An 18,178-nucleotide genomic window follows, 5' to 3' on the forward strand; every position below is an offset into this window, starting at 1 on the left:
TCCTTATCTATAAGAAATAATCACAGTTTAAATTGTGTAAGGCAGGACACATTTTTTTGTCTTTAGATCTTACTGGCTTTCCAGCTGTTTTGGCAGAGGGAAGACACTAGAACATCTGTCCTTTGTGAACAGAGGCAGAGAAAGAGTAGGTGATTTCAAATGACTACTTGCAAAACAGTCACCAACATACACCCTATAAAATACCAGGATGACTGTTTTTTTTTTTTCTTTTTTATGAGTATGTACCATAAAATTAGGAAATTAAGCCCTATATATTTTAGTGAAGGTAACTGAGGACTCTGGAGAAAGATGGAAACTAATAGATCACCAAGCTACCACAATTCCACAAAAAAGAAAAGCTCCCAGTGAGGAGCCAGGCATTCCACAATCATTGAAGGAAATAAGAAATTGGCGATTATGGGGTAAAGTGTTTTGTTCTTACTATCAAAAGTTGCTTTTTCTGACCATTATTTCAGATCCACATTATTTACATGAATAAAAATGTACATAAAAGTGTTAGCATCATTAATAATCACGTTAATATCATCTCCCTTTTAACCACTTAAAGCACTTTCTGAAAAGTTCCCTTCCTGAGGAGGGGGAAAAAAAAGAAAAAACTCAGAAAAAATTTTGGTAATCGATTGCTAAATGTTGATCCCCACAAAACCAGATGACCAAAGTAATCTTATATTGAAAGACTGAGAGATCTGTATTTACAAAGCTCTTTGAAATAGTCAAAAGGAAATGAAGTGTAACATTAGCGCACACAAGTCTATGCACATACTGACATTCACTGTTGTAAAAATCAAAATTTATTGAGTATTTCCTTTGCATGAGAAATGAATTTATTTTTCATATATCTCATCTTCAAAAAGAGCTATAAAATAGATACTACTATTTTCTTCATTCTGAGCATTTTTGACTCCCTTTACTCATTTCTTCCACTTAATCTATTAGTAATAATAGATATTATTATTATCACAATTTTACAGATGAGGAAACTGAAAGTTAGAAATATAAACTAACTTTCCCAGGGACGCATGGATGCAAATTGGTAGAACTCCATTTTGAACCAAAGTTTGTGTGTATCCAACCAAAGTCCACACATTTAATGTCTACGTTATATTTCTATCAGATCAGATCAGATCAGTCGCTCAGTCATGTCCGACTCTTTGCGACCCCATGAATCACAGCAGACCAGGCCTCCCTGTCCCTCACCAACTCCCGGAGTTCACTCAGACTCACATCCATCGAGTCAGTGATGCCATCCAGCCATCTCATCCTCTGTCGTCCCCTTCTCCTCCTGCCCCCAATCCCTCCCAGCATCAGAGTCTTTTCCAATGAGTCAACTCTTCGCATGAGGTGGCCAAAGTACTGGAGTTTCAGCTTTAGCATCATTCCTTCCAAAGAAATCCCAGGGCTGACCTCCTTCAGAATGGACTGGTTGGATCTCCTTGCAGTCTATAGCAGGGCCAAAAAATGCAAGCCACTTATTCAACCATTCTATTCACAAAACTCTTTCAACTCATTTTACTGAGTCTTTCTAAACCCACAGTTGTCCCTTAGGTAGACTTGAGGAATATATTTTTAGCTACCACCCTCCTGCCACTTGCAATTTCCTGAGTATCCATGGTTACTGCTGCCTATATTGCAGACAATAACCTAGGGAAACTTTCTAGAAATTAGAATGCTCCCTTCATTGAAATATCAAAGAAGCCAAGGGATAAGAGGCTGAAGAAGGAATAACTGCCTCTGTCTCTGGATTCTATCCTTGGAGACCTCAGAGTGTCACCCAAAAAGGTCATCCATGGTGTGATTCTACTTAAGTAGAATCCATGTCATCAACACAAAGTAATTCACTCGGGAGATTTTCAGGTTCTAAGCATCACTATGTAGTTTCCAAATAATAACCAACCATCTGATTTTGTTATTGATGGAAAACTGTAGTATTAGGACATTTGAAAATGTGTAAGGCTTAAATAGATCTGACACTAAGCCTTATGGTGTTAAGTTCCATGAGTCATCTTCTGTTAGAGGAATTATAATATCAACACCTTAACACTGACTGTGGCAATAGTTGGGCAATGAGATCTTAAGGGATGCTGAAATTTGACCCACATTCACAAGCATGTTGTACTAGAATGTGTGTGGCTAGTGCCAGACGACCTGGAACTTGCTTCCATTTCCATAGGACTTGCTTAAACTATGGAAATTCTTTGAGTCTAATTAGATGGGGAAACAGTGGAAACAATGGCTGACTATTTTTCTGGGCTCCAAAATCACAGCAGATGGTGATTGCAGCCATGAAATTAAAAGATACTTACTCCTTGGAAGGAAAGTTATGACCAACCTAGACAGCATATTAAAAAGCAGAGACATTACTTTGACAACAAAGGTCTGCCTAGTCAAGGCTATGGTTTTTCCAGTGGTCATGTTTGGATGTGAGAGTTGGACTATAAAGAAAGCTGAGCACTGAAGAATTGATGCTTTTGAACCGTGGTATTGGAAAAGACTCTTGAGAGTCCCTTAGACTGCAAGGAGATCCAACCAGTCCATCCTAAAGGAGATCAGTCCTGGGTGTTCATTGGAAGGACTGATGCTGAGGCTGAAACTCCAATACTTTGGCCACCTCATGCGAAGAGCCGACTCTTTGGAAAACACCCTAATGCTGGGAGGGATTGGGGGCAGGAGAAGAAGGGGATGACAGAAGATGAGATGGCTGAATGGCATCGCCGACTTGATGCATATGAGTTTGGGTGAGCTCTGGGAGTTGGTGATGGACAGAGAGGATTGGCGTGCTGCGATTCATGGGGTTGCAAAGAGTCAGACATGATTGAGAGGCTGAACTGAACTGAGAATTATAAGTTACTCTCTCATCTCTCCTTTGCTCAGTTCTCTAAGTTCAGGAGTGACTTTTAAGCAAGAACACCCTTTTTTTCTTTTTTTTTTCATAAGAAACTATTTGCAGTTTCTGAAGACTTCAGTGATTTAAAAGTACTTCATATGCATAAGGTCAGAGCATTTTTCCATGCATAAATGTTGTTTTACCAGAACTTATATGCTGCTTAGATTTTGTCATATATCCTTTTCCAATAGTCATGTATGGATGTGAGAGTTGGACTATAAAGAAAGCTGAGCACTGAAGAATTGATGTTTTTGAACTGTGGTGTTGGAGAAGATGCTTGAGAGTCCCTTGGACTGCAAGGAGATCCAACCAGTCCATTCTGAAGGAGATCAGCCCTGGGTGTTCATTGGAAGGACTGATGTTGAAGCTGAAACCCCAATACTTTGGCCACCTCATGTGAAGAGCTGACTTACTTGAAAAGACCCTGATGTTGGGAAAGATTGAAGGCAGGAGGGGAAGGGGACGACAGAGGATGAGATGGTTGGATGGCATCACCGACTCAATGGTCATGGGTTTGGGTGGACTCCAGGAGTTGGTTATGGACAGGGAGGCCTGGCGTGCTGCAGCTCATGGGGTCACAGAGTCAGACACAACTCAGTGACTGAACTGAACTGAGTTCCCTGATTAGTAAAATCAAGGGGAAAAAAAAAAAGAAAAAACCCTTCAGGGCTTCAGGGCTTCTCTTAGATAAAACACCAACTTGGAAACTTTTCATGGGGAAAGATAGAGGGCAGGAGGAGAAGGGGATGACAGAGGATGAGATGGTTGGATGGCAGTACTGACTCAATGGGCATGAGTTTGTGCAAACTCCAGGAGATAGTGAAGGACAGGGAAGCCTGGTGTGCTGAAGTCCACAGTGTCACAAAGAATTGGACATGACTTAACGACTGAACAAAAACAACAATTTGGAAACATTCTCTAAAGTGTTAATGATAACTGGCACAGCTCTGTTTAAAAAGAAAATGTACCTTAGTTTATATTTAATAAAATATTTAAGAAGATTCTTTTAGGGCTTACAAAAAATATTATTATCAAGTTTAAGAATTTTATTATCTTAGGAGTCTATTTTAATCTCTCTCCAATTTGAGTTTTTAAAATAAAAGATGTCTATTTCATCCTTGCTAAGGGCATGAACTGAATAAACAAGAACTCTAAAGAATGCTCTATAAACCTATAGTAAACCCACTCTCCTGTGTCACTCTGGGATGCCTGATCATTGGTTAGAACCAGGTGTTGGTCCAGTGACTACTCATGTTTAATAATTAAGATAACCACTAATTTCCACTGCTGTTCCTTTGCCATCTCATAAGGCATGCCCTATTGGTCTCTTAGTATTTTGCACTCTATTGAGTGTGGAATGTAAATCATTGTTTGTTGGTTACAGACCTTACAATGCCCAGTGGCATTTGCCACCAATGACAGCAGTAACAGATGATGTTGAGCCAAAGCTACTGGAAGTGCAATGCATAAAGTAAAATGATAATAAATAATTGTCACTCCATTACTAAACACTGTCTGAAATTGGTTGTAGTACATGTTTGATATAGCAGAGTCTGCATAATCCAAGAACCAAACAGGCATTTGTTCTTTTCGTAACAGCTGCAAACAAAAAGGAATCAAACATTTGTCTTATTCAGTGACCAGGAATGAGCATGGCATGAGTATTCAAATACTTATCGACAGATTCTGACTTCAAAATCTTATGATATCTTTCTAAATTAATGATTCTTGGGAAATATGTCAAAAGATATACTCAGTCCAGTGGACACAAAGTTCAGGAAATGCTATATTGAATGCAGAGACAAAGTCTCAAATAATCATTAGACTGAATTCATGAATATATTCAAAGCATAGAGATGTAATTATAAGAAATATGGGGCTATTAGGGATGTAAGATGCCTGGGAGAGAACATATCTAAATATGATCTTAGCTCTGGTCAGGTGATACAGGTAGAGGACAGATTTAAGCCATTTTCCTTCACTAGTCATATAAACTTCAAGTACATACATCTTACCACATACATCTATCTTGTGGGATCTTGGTTCCCCGGCCAGGGATCAAACTCATGGTCTTCGCAATGGAAACAGCGTTCTAACCAATGCACATCCAGGGAATTCCCGACATGGGATGTTCTTAAATGTATCTGTTTCATACATCTCCAAATTTTATGACACTTAATTTAATAATAGTAAAAATGATAATGATGATAATTGCTATAGTGATAACAATGACCCTGTTGCTACTTAGTAAATTCTCAATAACAGTAAGTAATGATTGAGAACTTACTATGAGCTAGGCACTAGGTTAAGAATGCTTTTCATTAATTTAGTCGATTCCCACAGCAATCCTTATGTAGAGAATACTATTAGTACCCTCACTTTACAAAATTGAAGGGCAGAGGTAGAGAAAGGCTAAGTGAGTTCCCCAGGAACCCAGCAAGGAAGTGCCTGATTCAGATGCATTCCCAGGCAGTCTCAGACACCATGCTATATTGACTGGCTTTAGACCTACATGCTATGTAGTCCGTTCTGCAGTTGCAAGTTATCAGTGGCTAGGAAATCAAGGTTCCACAAATTCCCAAGCAAAGTAGAACATCTCAGAGTATTTCAAAAATTGATTAACGTGTGTGTGTGTGTGTGTGTGTGTGTGTTTTGAGGTGGGCAGAAGGAAGAATTGTAGAAGGGAGAAAATAGAGGCATGTTGCCTCAGAATTTGATTAATTTCCCCTAGAACCTCAGAGTATATTTACAACTTCATGGATTCTCTTTTTCACTCTAAACAAACAGGTATACATTTCACTTTGATATTCCCATGGCTACTATAACGACCACAATTGGCATGGGTTGAGTCACTGCCTAATGAGAAATGGCTTCACTGAGAGCTCTCAAGGCAGAAGAAATTATTGCCCTCACAATGCTGCCCAGCATCCTGAGACTCCTATCTCTGGGCTTTACAGAAGCAGTTCTAGATCCAGGGGTCCCACCTGGGAGACACTTCCTGGAGTGATAAGGAAAGGGCCTAGCACACAGCTCTCCCCTCAGGGAAGTGACTTACCCGGTCAGTTTTCCCTTCAGTCTGAACGCTGGTGTGACTGCGAACCTCATGATCCTCTTCCAGGTCAGAAACATCCTCTAGTTCTTCTGGAGTCTATAAAAAGAAAGCAAAACACTGTTGTTGGAAATGCAAAATGGTAGTCTGGCAGTCCCTCAGCAAGCACAGAGTTACCATTATGACCCAGCAACTCCTCTCCTTGGTACTTATGTAAGCAGTTCTTTGCAGGAAACTGCCCTCAGCAGGAGGCCTTCACTAATGGCTCAGATGGTAAAGAATCTGCCTGTAATCCTGGAGACCCAGGCACAATCCCTGGGTCAGGAAGATCCCTTGGAGAAGGGAATGGGAATCCACTCCAGTATTCTTGCCTGGAGAGTTCCATGGACAGAGAAGCTCCTTTTCTTGTCACTTTAGCAAAACCATCAGTTCAGTTCAGTTCAGTTGCTCAGTCGTGTCCGACTCTTTGCAACCCCATGAATCGCAGCACGCCAGGCCTCCCTGTCCATCACCAACTCCCGGAGTTCACTCAGACTCATGTCCATCGAGTCAGTGATGCCATCCAGCCATCTCATCCTCTGTCATCCCCTTCTCCTCTTGCCCCCAATCCCTCCCAGCATCAGTCTTTTCCAATGAGTCAACCCTTCGCATGAGGTGGCCAAAGTACTGGAGTTTCAGCTTTAGCATCATTCCTTCCAAAGAAATCCCAGGGCTGATCTCCTTCAGAATGGACTGGTTGGATCTCCTTGCAGTCCAAGGGACTCTCAAGAGTCTTCTCCAACACCACAGTTCAAAAGCATCAATTCTTTGGTGCTCAGCTTTCTTTGCAGTCCAACTCTCACATCCATACATGACCACAGGAAAAACCATAACCTTGACTAGACACACCTTTGTTGGCAAAGTAATGTCTGTGCTTTTGAATACACTGTCTAGGTTGGTCATAACTTTCCTTCCAAGGAGTAAGTGTCTTTTAATTTCATGGCTGCAGTCACCATCTGCAGTGATTTTGGAGCCCAGAAAAATAAAGTCTGACACTGTTTCCCCATCTATTTCCCACGAAGTGATAGAACCAGATGCCATGATCTTCATTTTCTGAATGTTGAGCTTTAAGCCAACTTTTTCACTCTCCTCTTTCACTTTCATCAAGAGGCTTTTGAGTTCCTCTTCACTTTCTGCCATAAGGGTGGTGTCATCTGCATATCTGAGGTTATTGATATTTCTCCTGGCAATCTTGATTCCAACTTGTGCTTCTTCTAGCCCAGCGTTTTTCATGATGTACTCTGCATATAAGTTAAACAAGCAGGGTGACAATATGCAGCCTTGACGTACTCCTTTTCCTATTTGGTACCAGTCTGTTTTTCCATGTCCAGTTCTAACTGGTTCTTCCTGACCTGCATATAGGTTTCTCAAGAGGCAATTCAGGTGGTCTGGTATCCCATCTCTTTCAGCCATACTGTAACTAAAATTTAAGCCAGGGATTCCCATGCTCTATTCATCTCCCTGCCAAGTACAGCTTTCAGATCTTTTAATCAAATGATATCTTGCCTAACTTGTCAGGTCTTTCCATAGATTATAGAGGTAGAACTGAAGAATATGTATGACCAAATCTTTTCCCTAGTTTCCATCCAGTAATCTCATGATCAAACTGTGTGAATAAGATAGCACCTAGAGGAATATCACAAGAATTCACTGAGCCTGCATAGAGGGCAATGGTGATGACCTTGACCCCCATCTCAATGATTAATTTAGATTACTTCCCTTCTTTCCTTTAAGTGTTTTTATAATCTAGCAGAATCTTTGGACATGGTGTTTGGGGGACATTGAGTTAACTATCTCCCTAGATTGCCAGCACTTTGATTAAAGGAGACTTTTCTTTCTATAGGGCTTTCCTGGTGGCTCAGACGTTAAAAGAATCTGAGTATTGATTTTGCAAGCAGTGGGAAGTAGGACCCGATTCACTCAATAGTACATACCCAAGAAAAATGAAAAACATGTATCTACACAAAAATCTGTAAACAAGTATTCATAGCAACAGCAATCATAATGACCAAGAAACATGTCTAGTGATGAATGAATAAACAAAACATGGTAAATCCCTACAAAGGAATATTAGTTGAATACTATAAAAAGGAATGAAGTACTAATATATACTGCAACATGGTAAACTTTGAAAATATTATGCTAAGTGAAACAAGTCAATTACAAAATGCCACATATTATATGGTTCTATTTATTTGGAATTCAAGAATAGCCACATGTATAGAGACAGAGATTTGATTAGTGGTTCCTGAAGCAGAGAGTGGAAGAGGGGGTTGGGAGCCATGACTGCTAATGGGTATGTGGTTTCATACCCCTTGGGGTATAAAATGGCATGGCATTTCATGGGATGGCATTGGTATGAAACGGGATGGCAATAACGTTCTACAGTCAGAAGTGGTAATGATCATACACTCTTGTGAATATTTAAAATACTTTAAATGGTGATGTTTATAGTATATTAATTATGTCTTAATAAATTCTGAAAGGAAAAGCAAAAATGATCAGAAGGGTGTTTTTCTCTGAGTAGCAATTTGGCTAACCACTATGTGGCTACCACAAATCAAGGTGTTTACATGTGACAAATAAATGGAGTAAGTATTATTAAAACCATATGATATCAAAACAAAAAATTGAGAAAAGCCATGAAATTAAAAGACGCTTACTCCTTGGAAGGAAAGTTATGACCAACCTAGATAGCATATTCAAAAGCAGAGACATTACTTTGCCAACAAAGGTTCATCTAGTTAAGGCTATGGTTTTTCCTGTGGTCATGTATGGATGTGAGAGTTGGACTGTGAAGAAGGCTGAGCGCCGAAGAATTGATGCTTTTGAAGTGTGGTGTTGGAGAAGACTCTTGAGAGCCCCTTGGACTGCAAGGAGATCCAACCAGTCCATTCTGAAGGAGATCAGCCCTGGGATTTCTTTGGAAGGAATGATGCTAAAGCTGAAACTCCAGTACTTTGGCCACCTCATGAGAAGAGTAGACTCATTGGAAAAGACTCTGATGCTGGGAGGGATTGGGGGCAAGAGGAGAAGGGGACGACAGAGGATGAGATGGCTGGATGGCATCACTGACTCGATGGACGTGAGTCTGAGTGAACTCCGGGAGTTGGTAATGGACAGGGGAAGGCCTGGCGTGCAGCGATTCACGGGGTCGCAAAGAGTCGGACATGACTGAGCGACTGACCTGATCTGATCTGATCTGAAATTTAGAATGTAATAATTTAACATGAACTTTAGGGTTTAGTCTACATAGTTAACCTATTTCCATTGCTTTTTTTTTTTTTTTTCAATTTCAGCTTAAACATCTTTTATTCAGGGAGGTGTCTTGCTTACAAATCCCCTAGATTGGCTTGAGTTCCTCTTCCAAGCATTTCCTGATGCCTTCTACTTTCACTATATAGTGTTCATCATACTTTATTTTAGCATCGGTTGTTGAATTGGGAAGTAAACTGTTGAACTATCTGTTCTTTGAGGTAAGGACTCAGTCTGCTCTGCTTACTACCATCTCACCACGACCTAGCACATACATGGTTTTAAAAGAATGAAGAAACATTATCGGTGATAGCCAAAAACCTAGTTGGATATAAGCAAAGCAAAACATATCAACAGCAACAACAAACGTGTCCTCACTGTATCTCTATTGTGCTTCTATCTTACTGTATTTCAAACTAATTTTTTAATCTGCTTTTTGTTGTTTTTCTTAGTTCCAGGTTACCATTCCTTTAGTCCCTCTGTGGCAATAATGTAATGATACCAGTCATTAATGCAAATATAAGTACTGTACAGAAAATCATTATTATAAATATAAAATACTTAATGAGAATTAATTTAGTATTATAGTTTACACAGTCTCAGTTTTAAACTATGATTCCTTTGCTACAAAGCTCTGGTGAGAAATCCAAAATATAAACATTTAGGTGTCATGACAAACATCCAAAACTGAAAATGGAAGGTCTCCTATATATACATCTAACTGTTGAAGTCTGGAAAGGGTCAGCACCTACCTCCTCAAAATAGCTCTGGTTTCCCTCAAACCTTGCTCTACACACAGGCCCTTCACTTACCTTCAGGGTTGTGAACAGCATTCGTTCCACTGGGGCCTCTCCAGGCATGGGAATTTGAAATGCTTAGCTCACACTGTGGAGCAAAACTACCAATCTCCTAAACGCTTATGGCCTCAGATTCTTTCTCAGTTCATGCATCTTGAACCAGCACTTTTTTTTTGTTCTCCAACACTTGCACTGAGCATCTATCACTCTGCATTAATGTCAACTGACTCTTATTAGATATTAATATCTTCCCCCTCACCAAAGCCCCCAGTGTGCTGAGTAGTTAGATAACATATAGATATATGTTGATCTCTACATGCAGTCCTTCTTTGCTACGACTACCTGCAGCTATGATCACAGGAAATTTATCTTTCTTCTTAAGTAATAATAGCATGAGTTCGCCATGAGGGAATTTCTATACAATCACATATTTCATTATTAGCTAATTTTTGTGTATTCTTCCCAAGTATCCTTCAGAAAGGCTTTTTATAATTTTTTATCTTGATTTATCACCAGCCCCTGTAATATCTGAATAAACTCAATTGATCAAATTCCCTTTCTTGACCCTGTTATTTTGCAACTGCAAGCTGTCTGGGGTCCCTACTGTGATGTTTCTTATAAATGTCTTTGCTTATTACTTGGGTTATATTCTATTATATAACCCAAGTTCTGTGATGAGACAGAGCTTCATCACCAATCCCAGTACTTTGTGCAAATCAAAAGTAAAGTGATCTAACAGAAATCCAGAGCAACTGCTCCTCAGAAATCACAAGTATCATTTTTGTAAGTGATACTGCAGGAAATGATAAGCGTACCATTTACGCCCACATACTTGTGTACTTTTCTTTAACAGGGGACTGATAGTGTTCTTGCAAAACCACCACAACTGACTTCTCCTTATCATGAAAAAAAAAAAAAGAAAAAACCGTGGGGGAGTGTTCAAAACACCTGCTGGTAGCATTTTGCTTTCTGTAAGGCAAGCAGCTGGATGGTATTTTTAAAAATAAACAGTTACATACACAGTGTTATAGTTTAAATGGAAACTAAGGAACAAGTAGGAGTACTTAATCATTTTGGGGATATATATGAACTTCAGTTTGAAGACAAATAATAATAGAAAGAGTAAACATTTAAAAAAGGAAGGATAGAGGTTTGGCGGCCCTATACTGTACACTCCTGGAAACAGCTTGTTTTGCTTTTACTTATTTAGTCACTTTGGAAGTTTAAACTTCTGGAAGGTTTGTGTGTGTGTGTGTGTGTGTAACTTGTGTATGTTTCCAGTCAATTTCCGTCCTGTGTGAAGGGAAACCAACTATCTTAGATCAGTGTCAAGTAGGAGAAAGACCATAAAGTGTTGAGCAATGCAGACCTGAATTTGAATTCTGCCTCTCCAATTAGCTTGTTGGGGAATATGTGTCTCCTTTTACAATTTTGTTTCTTCAGAACAAAATTTTGGATAAGAGACATAATCCTGAAGATTATTGTGAGATTCAGTTGTACTAAGATGTTTAAACAAGTGCTTAGCCCACAGACATAGCTGGGGTGCAACAAAGGTTGCTTCTTTCTGTCTACTATTTGTTCTCTTCTTTCTTCACTAACTTATCCCTCATCCTATCACAATCTTTTATATTTTTTGATAAAACTTCTGTGGCATTTTGGATACCTCCATTTTATTTCACATCTGTTACTCTGGATTGACACAATACTTATCACTAACTCTAGTTACATTTTCCTGATATTGAATATAGAACACCATTGTGCTAATAGGGTTTAGTATAACTACACATACACTGCTTTCTTCTAAAGTTCAAGTCAAGATCATGTTTGATCCGATTTTAATCATGTGTAAGAGGAAGATACTCTCTTAAACTGGCCCTAACAAAGATAACACTCTTCACATTCTCAGGGATGATAGAAATAACTTTCCTTCTCTAAGCTGAACTGTCTTTAAACCAGACCCATAGGAAGATACCCTATTTTATTGTGGAAAAAGTGATAATAAACTCTATTACTCATTTATTTCTCTTATCAGAATTCAGGATAACTATTCTATATTTTTCTAACTCTTGCTTATTGTGAACCCTTCCTTAGGCAACCCAAAGTGACTTGAAATAAGCTAAGTTTCCTCATCTTAAAGTGGAAAAAATATTACCTAATTCTTAGGGCTATTGTGAAGACAAAATAACATGATGGACTAGAACATTATTCCATTTCTAGAAAATACTAAATGTTCAATATTGTTTATGATTATTATAAACTGTTATTGTAGTACTTTAAGATCTCGTTTTATTTATATAAAGGAGTCCAGAAACAAGTATAGTCAGACTTGAAAATAGGCTGAGGTTTTCATATGGAAACTGAGTGTGCAATAAACAGTAGTGGTACATTAAACTTCAAGGACACAATTAATTGGTGGTGTGAGTGTATGTGAATATATATACGTGTGTGTATATATACACATATATATAAGCTTAAATATGTATTTATTTATTGAGGTACATAATGACTAAATTCATATTCTTCCTCCTCCTCTGCACCAAGGAGCTCAGTGCATTCTAAAGACATATAAATTCTTTCAGCATCCTTAGTTTGGCAGTATTATTATACATTAAAATTCATTTGCTCAAGGCTATAAATGCTTAATCCTGAAATATAAGAAAATAAGTTTGTGGTCCCTAAAAACAACAAAAATAAGGGAAGGAAGAAAGCAAGGGCAAGAGGGAGAAGAGGTGGGAGGGAAGAGAAAGAAGGTAAGAAAAAGAAAGAAAAAGTCTAGGAACTAGGACTCATGCTCGGTATTTTCCTAACATTTAAGGCTGAATTCTAAATCATATAGAGGATTTGATGGCAATTCATACTTCTCTGATTATCCCTCAAGGCCTTACCACAATCAAGTAACTGCCAGAGCAATGTCAGCAGTGGTCTGACACTCAGAGAAGGAACGATGCTGTGGACAGTATTCTCAAAGAAGAAGCTGCAACAGCATGCTCAGTGAGATTATCTTAGCTGAGCTGATAACACAGAAGTGGAGAGAACAGAATTCAAATACATTTTAAAATGAGGAAAAGATATAACAATAACACAATTCAAATTATGGAAAGCTAAAATGAGTGCACACACGCACACACACACATATGCACGTATCCGCCCCCCACTCCATCCAAGAAATCAATACTCTGTTCTTGGCATTACTGACAAGGTTTTTGATCCATTTTCTGAGCCTTGTCTTTTCTAGTTTCTAAGCCCTATAAATTATTTAAAGAGTCACATTTTAGAAAAATGTAACAATCACATTTAACTGTCAAACATTTCAAAATATTTCCAGAAAATGAAGTAAACAACATGTTGTGTATTACAGACTTTTTTTAATGACAGACTCCTGGAATCAATCTTTGAGGGAGAGGCCCACTAACCTATAGCTTTATAAAGTTGTACAAATGATTCTGATATGCAATTCTTCATGAGAACTATTGGCCCGACATTAAATTTAATTTTTTGATTGGTTTAGGCTTTAGTTAAGTGTCACTGTAATATGAGTTGCAAGATGGCAGCATCAATAGTTTATCAGGGATTTTCCCTGTCACCGGAAATGCAGGCATTTTACTTTTTAAGTATGCCTTCCATTGCTTTTCAGTTGGAGGGTTAATTTATCACATAATTGGACAGATAATATATAAGCGGCCAGAAGTCATTTTGACTATTCAACTGAATGATACAATCGGATGGAGTTGCCAGAGTTGTCAGAGACAAAGGGCTTTTTTGCTCCTGGCAAGCATGATGGATTCACAACACATGGACTTTTTTCTACTCTTCAAATACGCCCCAATTATCAGTTCATGGCACATCAAGACCTTCAGCTCCAAGTATGTACTCCTGTCTTGCCTGACATACGTTCCTCCTGCAGCTTTCACACTGCTGGATCTTTCTACTATGGGAGTTCAGATGGCTATATTCAACTCTGTAGAGTTCCCCTGGTCAGGCCATCTGAAGTTAACCCTTTTTCCTACTTCATTTATTGATTGCATCACCCTTTTCTGTCTCAGAGGTTAAAGCGTCTGCCTGCAATGCGGGAGACCTGGGTTCTATCCCCGGGTTGGGAAGATCCCCTGGAGAAGGAAATGGCAACCCACTCCAGTATTCTTGCCTGGAGAATCCCACGGATGGAGGAGCCTGGTGGGCTACAGTCCACGGGGTCGCAAAGAGTCAAACACTACTGAGCAACTTCACTTTTCACTTTCTTTTCTCTCTTTTCCTAGCCCTCTTGCTATGATCATATGAAATTATATTTTTCTTCTTTTTTTTTGAGGTTAGGAGATACATTTTGGTCTTGCCACATTAGAATATAACACCCATGAGAATAGGGATGCTTTCTGTCTTATTTATCATTCTGAACACCCCAAACAGCATATACTAGGTATTCAGTAAAGATATCCTAACTGAATAATGAAATGAATAATTTAATTCATTTCATGGACTGAGCCTGGCAGGCTACAGTCCATGGGGTCACAAAGAGTCGGACACAACTGAGCAACTAACACACACAGACTTTGGTATGAATGTCAGAAGAAAGTCTTAGGAACATTGCAGAACTATGGAGTAAGCCTTTCCTTTCTCCCTTCAGTAGGTGTTGATTTAATAATACCTTGCCCAAGGGAAAGTTTGAAGAAAAGATTACTGGATTTTTTAAAAGAAAGGCTATGGAAATTAAAGATAGTAGATTTTGCACCTAGAAAAATTTTCTACAATTTCAAAATTTTCAAACTTGGAAGACCAGAAGATGTCTAGGTATGCCATTAGCAGTTCAGTGTGGATATAATAAGACTTGAGAGAAAAATGTTATCTTTTAATCTCACACTAGATGTTCAAGTCTCACGAGAGTTCTGTGCCACAAACTTGTCATGGAAACAGTAAGCAGTAACCCTGAAGGAGTTAAACGGACTAGGACAATGGACATTTCATTGCTAATCAATGTGGGAAAATTACAAGAGACTTCTGGGTGTCTCTGATGCCCTGATACAGTATAAGTTTCTAGAAAAGAATTTCCCAGGTTAATCGGAAAGATATTTCATGTATTGTCGGAATGCGGCTAGGCTTATGTTATGGTGGTAGATTGATGAAGTTACCTGGGTTTTCATTCTAAATTTGACAGCAACTAATTGTATGTTTTCTGAGTGTTGAACTTTAAGCCAACTTTTTCAGTTTCCTCTTTCACTTTCATCAAGAGGCTTTTGAGTTCCTCTTCACTGTCTGCCGTAAGTGTGGTGTCATCTGCATATCTGAGGTTATTGATATTTCTCCTGGCAATCTTGATTCCAGCTGGTGCTTCTTCCAGCCCAGTGTTTCTCATGATGTACTCTGCATATAAATTAAATAAGCAGGGTAACAATATACAGCTTTGACACACTCCTTTTCCGATTTGGAACTAGTTTGTTGTTCCATGTCCAGTTCTAACTGTTGCTTCCTGACCTGCATATAGGTTTCTCAAGAGGCAGGTCAGGTAGTCTGGTATTCCCATCTCTTTCAGAATTTTCCACAGTTTATTGTGATCCACACAGCCAAATGCTTTGCCATAGTCAATAAAGCAGAAATAGATGTTTTTCTGGAACTCTCTTGCTTTTTTGATGATCCAGCGGATGTTGGCAATTTGATGGTTCCTCTGCCTTTTCTAAAACCAGATTGAACATCTGGAAGTTCACGGTTCACGTATTGCTGAAGCCTGGCTAGGGGAATTTTGAGCATTAGTTTACCAGCATGTGAGATGAGTGCAATTGTGTGGTAGTTTGAGCTTTCTTTATGGGGAAACAGTGGAAACAGTGTCAGACTTTATTTTGGGGGGCTCCAAAATCACTGCTAATGGTGACTGCAGCCATGAAATTAAAAGACGCTTGCTCCTTGGAAGGAAAGTTATGACCAACCTAGATAGCATATTCAAAAGCAGGGACATTACTTTGCCAACAAATGTCTGTCTAGTCAAGGCTATGGTTTTTCCAGTAGTCATGTATGGATGTGAAAGTTGGACTGTGAAGAAAGCTGAGCGCTGAAGAATTGATGCTTTTGAACTGTGGTGTTGGAGAAGACTCTTGAGAGTCCCTTGGACTGCAAGTATTTCCAACCAGCCCATTCTAAAGGAATTCAGTCCTGGGCGTTCTTTGGAAGGAATAATGCTAAAATTGAAACTCCAATACTTTGGCCACCTCATGTGAAGAGTTGACTCATTGGAAAAGACTCTGATGCTGGGAGGGATTGTGGGCAGGAGGAAAAGGGGACGACAGAGGATGAGATGGCTGGATGGTATCACCAATTCTATGTTGTTGTTTTTTTTTTTTTCTAATTTTATTTTATTTTTAAACTTTACATAATTGTATTAGTTTTGCCAAATATCAAAATGAATCCGCCACAGGTATACATGTGTTCCCCATCCCGAACCCTCCTCCCTCCTCCCTCCCCATACCATCCCTCTGGGCCGTCCAGTGCACCAGCCCCAAGCATCCAGCATCATGCATCGAACCTGGACTGGCAACTCGTTTCCTACATGATATTTTACATGTTTCAATGCCATTCTCCCAAATCTTCCCACCCTCTCCCTCTCCCACAGAGTCCATAAGACTGTTCTATACATCAGTGTCTCTTTTGCTGTCTCGTATACAGAGTTATTGTTACCATCTTTCTAAATTCCATATATATGTGTTAGTATACTGTATTTATGTTTTTCCTTTTGGCTTACTTCACTCTGTATAATAGGCTCCAGTTTCATCCACCTCATTAGAACTGATTCAAATGTATTCTTTTTAATGGCTGAGTAATACTCCATTGTGTATATGTACCACTGCTTTCTTATCCATTCATCTGCTGATGGGCATCTAGGTTGCTTCCATGTCCTGGCTATTATAAACAGTGCTGCGATGAACATTGGGGTACATGTGTCTCTTTCCCTTCTGGTTTCCTCAGTGTGTATGCCTAGCAGTGGGATTGCTGGATCATAAGGCAGTTCTATTTCCAGTTTTTTAAGGAATCTCCACACTGTTCTCCATAGTGGCTGTACTAGGTTGCATTCCCACCAACAGTGTAAGAGGGTTCCCTTTTCTCCACACCCTCTCCAGCATTTATTATTTGTAGACTTTTGGATCGCAGCCATTCTGACTGGTGTGAAATGGTACCTCATAGTGGTTTTGATTTGCATTTCTCTGATAATGAGTGATGTTGAGCATCTTTTCATGTGTTTGTTAGCCATCTGTATGTCTTCTTTGGAGAAATGTCTATTTAGTTCTTTGGCCCATTTTTTGATTGGGTCATTTATTTTTCTGGAGTTGAGCTGTAGGAGTTGCTTGTATATTTTTGAGATTAGTTGTTTGTCGGTTGCTTCATTTGCTATTATTTTCTCCCATTCTGAAGGCTGTCTTTTCACCTTGCTAATAGTTTCCTTTGATGTGCAGAAGCTTTTAAGGTTAATTAGGTCCCATTTGTTTATTTTTGCTTTTATTTCCAATATTCTGGGAGGTGGGTCATAGAGGATCCTGCTGTGATGTATGTCGGAGAGTGTTTTGCCTATGTTCTCCTCTAGGAGTTTTATAGTTTCTGGTCTTACGTTTAGATCTGGCACAAAGACAGAAATATTGATCAATGGAATAAAATAGAAAGCCCAGAGATAAATCCACACACATATGGACACCTTATCTTTGACAAAGGAGGCAAGAATATACAATGGATTAAAGACAATCTCTTTAACAAGTGGTGCTGGGAAATCTGGTCAACCACTTGTAAAAGAATGAAACTGGACCACTTTCTAACACCTTACACAAAAATAAACTCAAAATGGATTAAAGATCACCAATTCTATGGATGTGAGTTTGAGTGAACTCCAGGAGTTGGTGATGGACAGGGAGGCCTGGCATGCTGCAATTCATGGGGTCGCAAAGAGTCAGACACGACTGAGCCACTGAACTGAACTGAATTGTATGTTATTAGGCAAATCTCATAATTTTCCTCTGCTTAATTTATTAACCTTTAAAATAGGAATGAGAATTAAGTAAAGCTTGATAATTTCTGCAAGTGCTTTGAGTCTTAAGATTTTGGGAGTTTATGCTTAAACTGAAAGCATATCATTTACATTAATCTGGATGAAATGTTCCCTCT

At 39.1% G+C, this 18,178-nt stretch overlaps 1 protein-coding gene across 4 annotated transcripts in view; it reads right to left on the reverse strand.

Annotated features, from left to right (window-relative positions):
- CTNNA3 (catenin alpha 3) overlaps nucleotides 1-18,178 on the reverse strand; it is a 1,910,358-nt gene that overhangs the window by 199,539 nt on the left and 1,692,641 nt on the right. For all 4 annotated transcript variants that reach the window (XM_027530426.1, XM_027530429.1, XM_027530428.1 and 1 more), the window contains one exon: nucleotides 5,961-6,053. In XM_027530426.1, coding sequence (XP_027386227.1) covers nucleotides 5,961-6,053 — 93 coding nt within the window. The remainder of the gene's footprint in view (nucleotides 1-5,960; nucleotides 6,054-18,178) is intronic.

The sequence above is a fragment of the Bos indicus x Bos taurus genome, chromosome 28 (assembly GCF_003369695.1).
Source record: "Bos indicus x Bos taurus breed Angus x Brahman F1 hybrid chromosome 28, Bos_hybrid_MaternalHap_v2.0, whole genome shotgun sequence".
Taxonomy (NCBI): domain Eukaryota; kingdom Metazoa; phylum Chordata; class Mammalia; order Artiodactyla; family Bovidae; genus Bos; species Bos indicus x Bos taurus.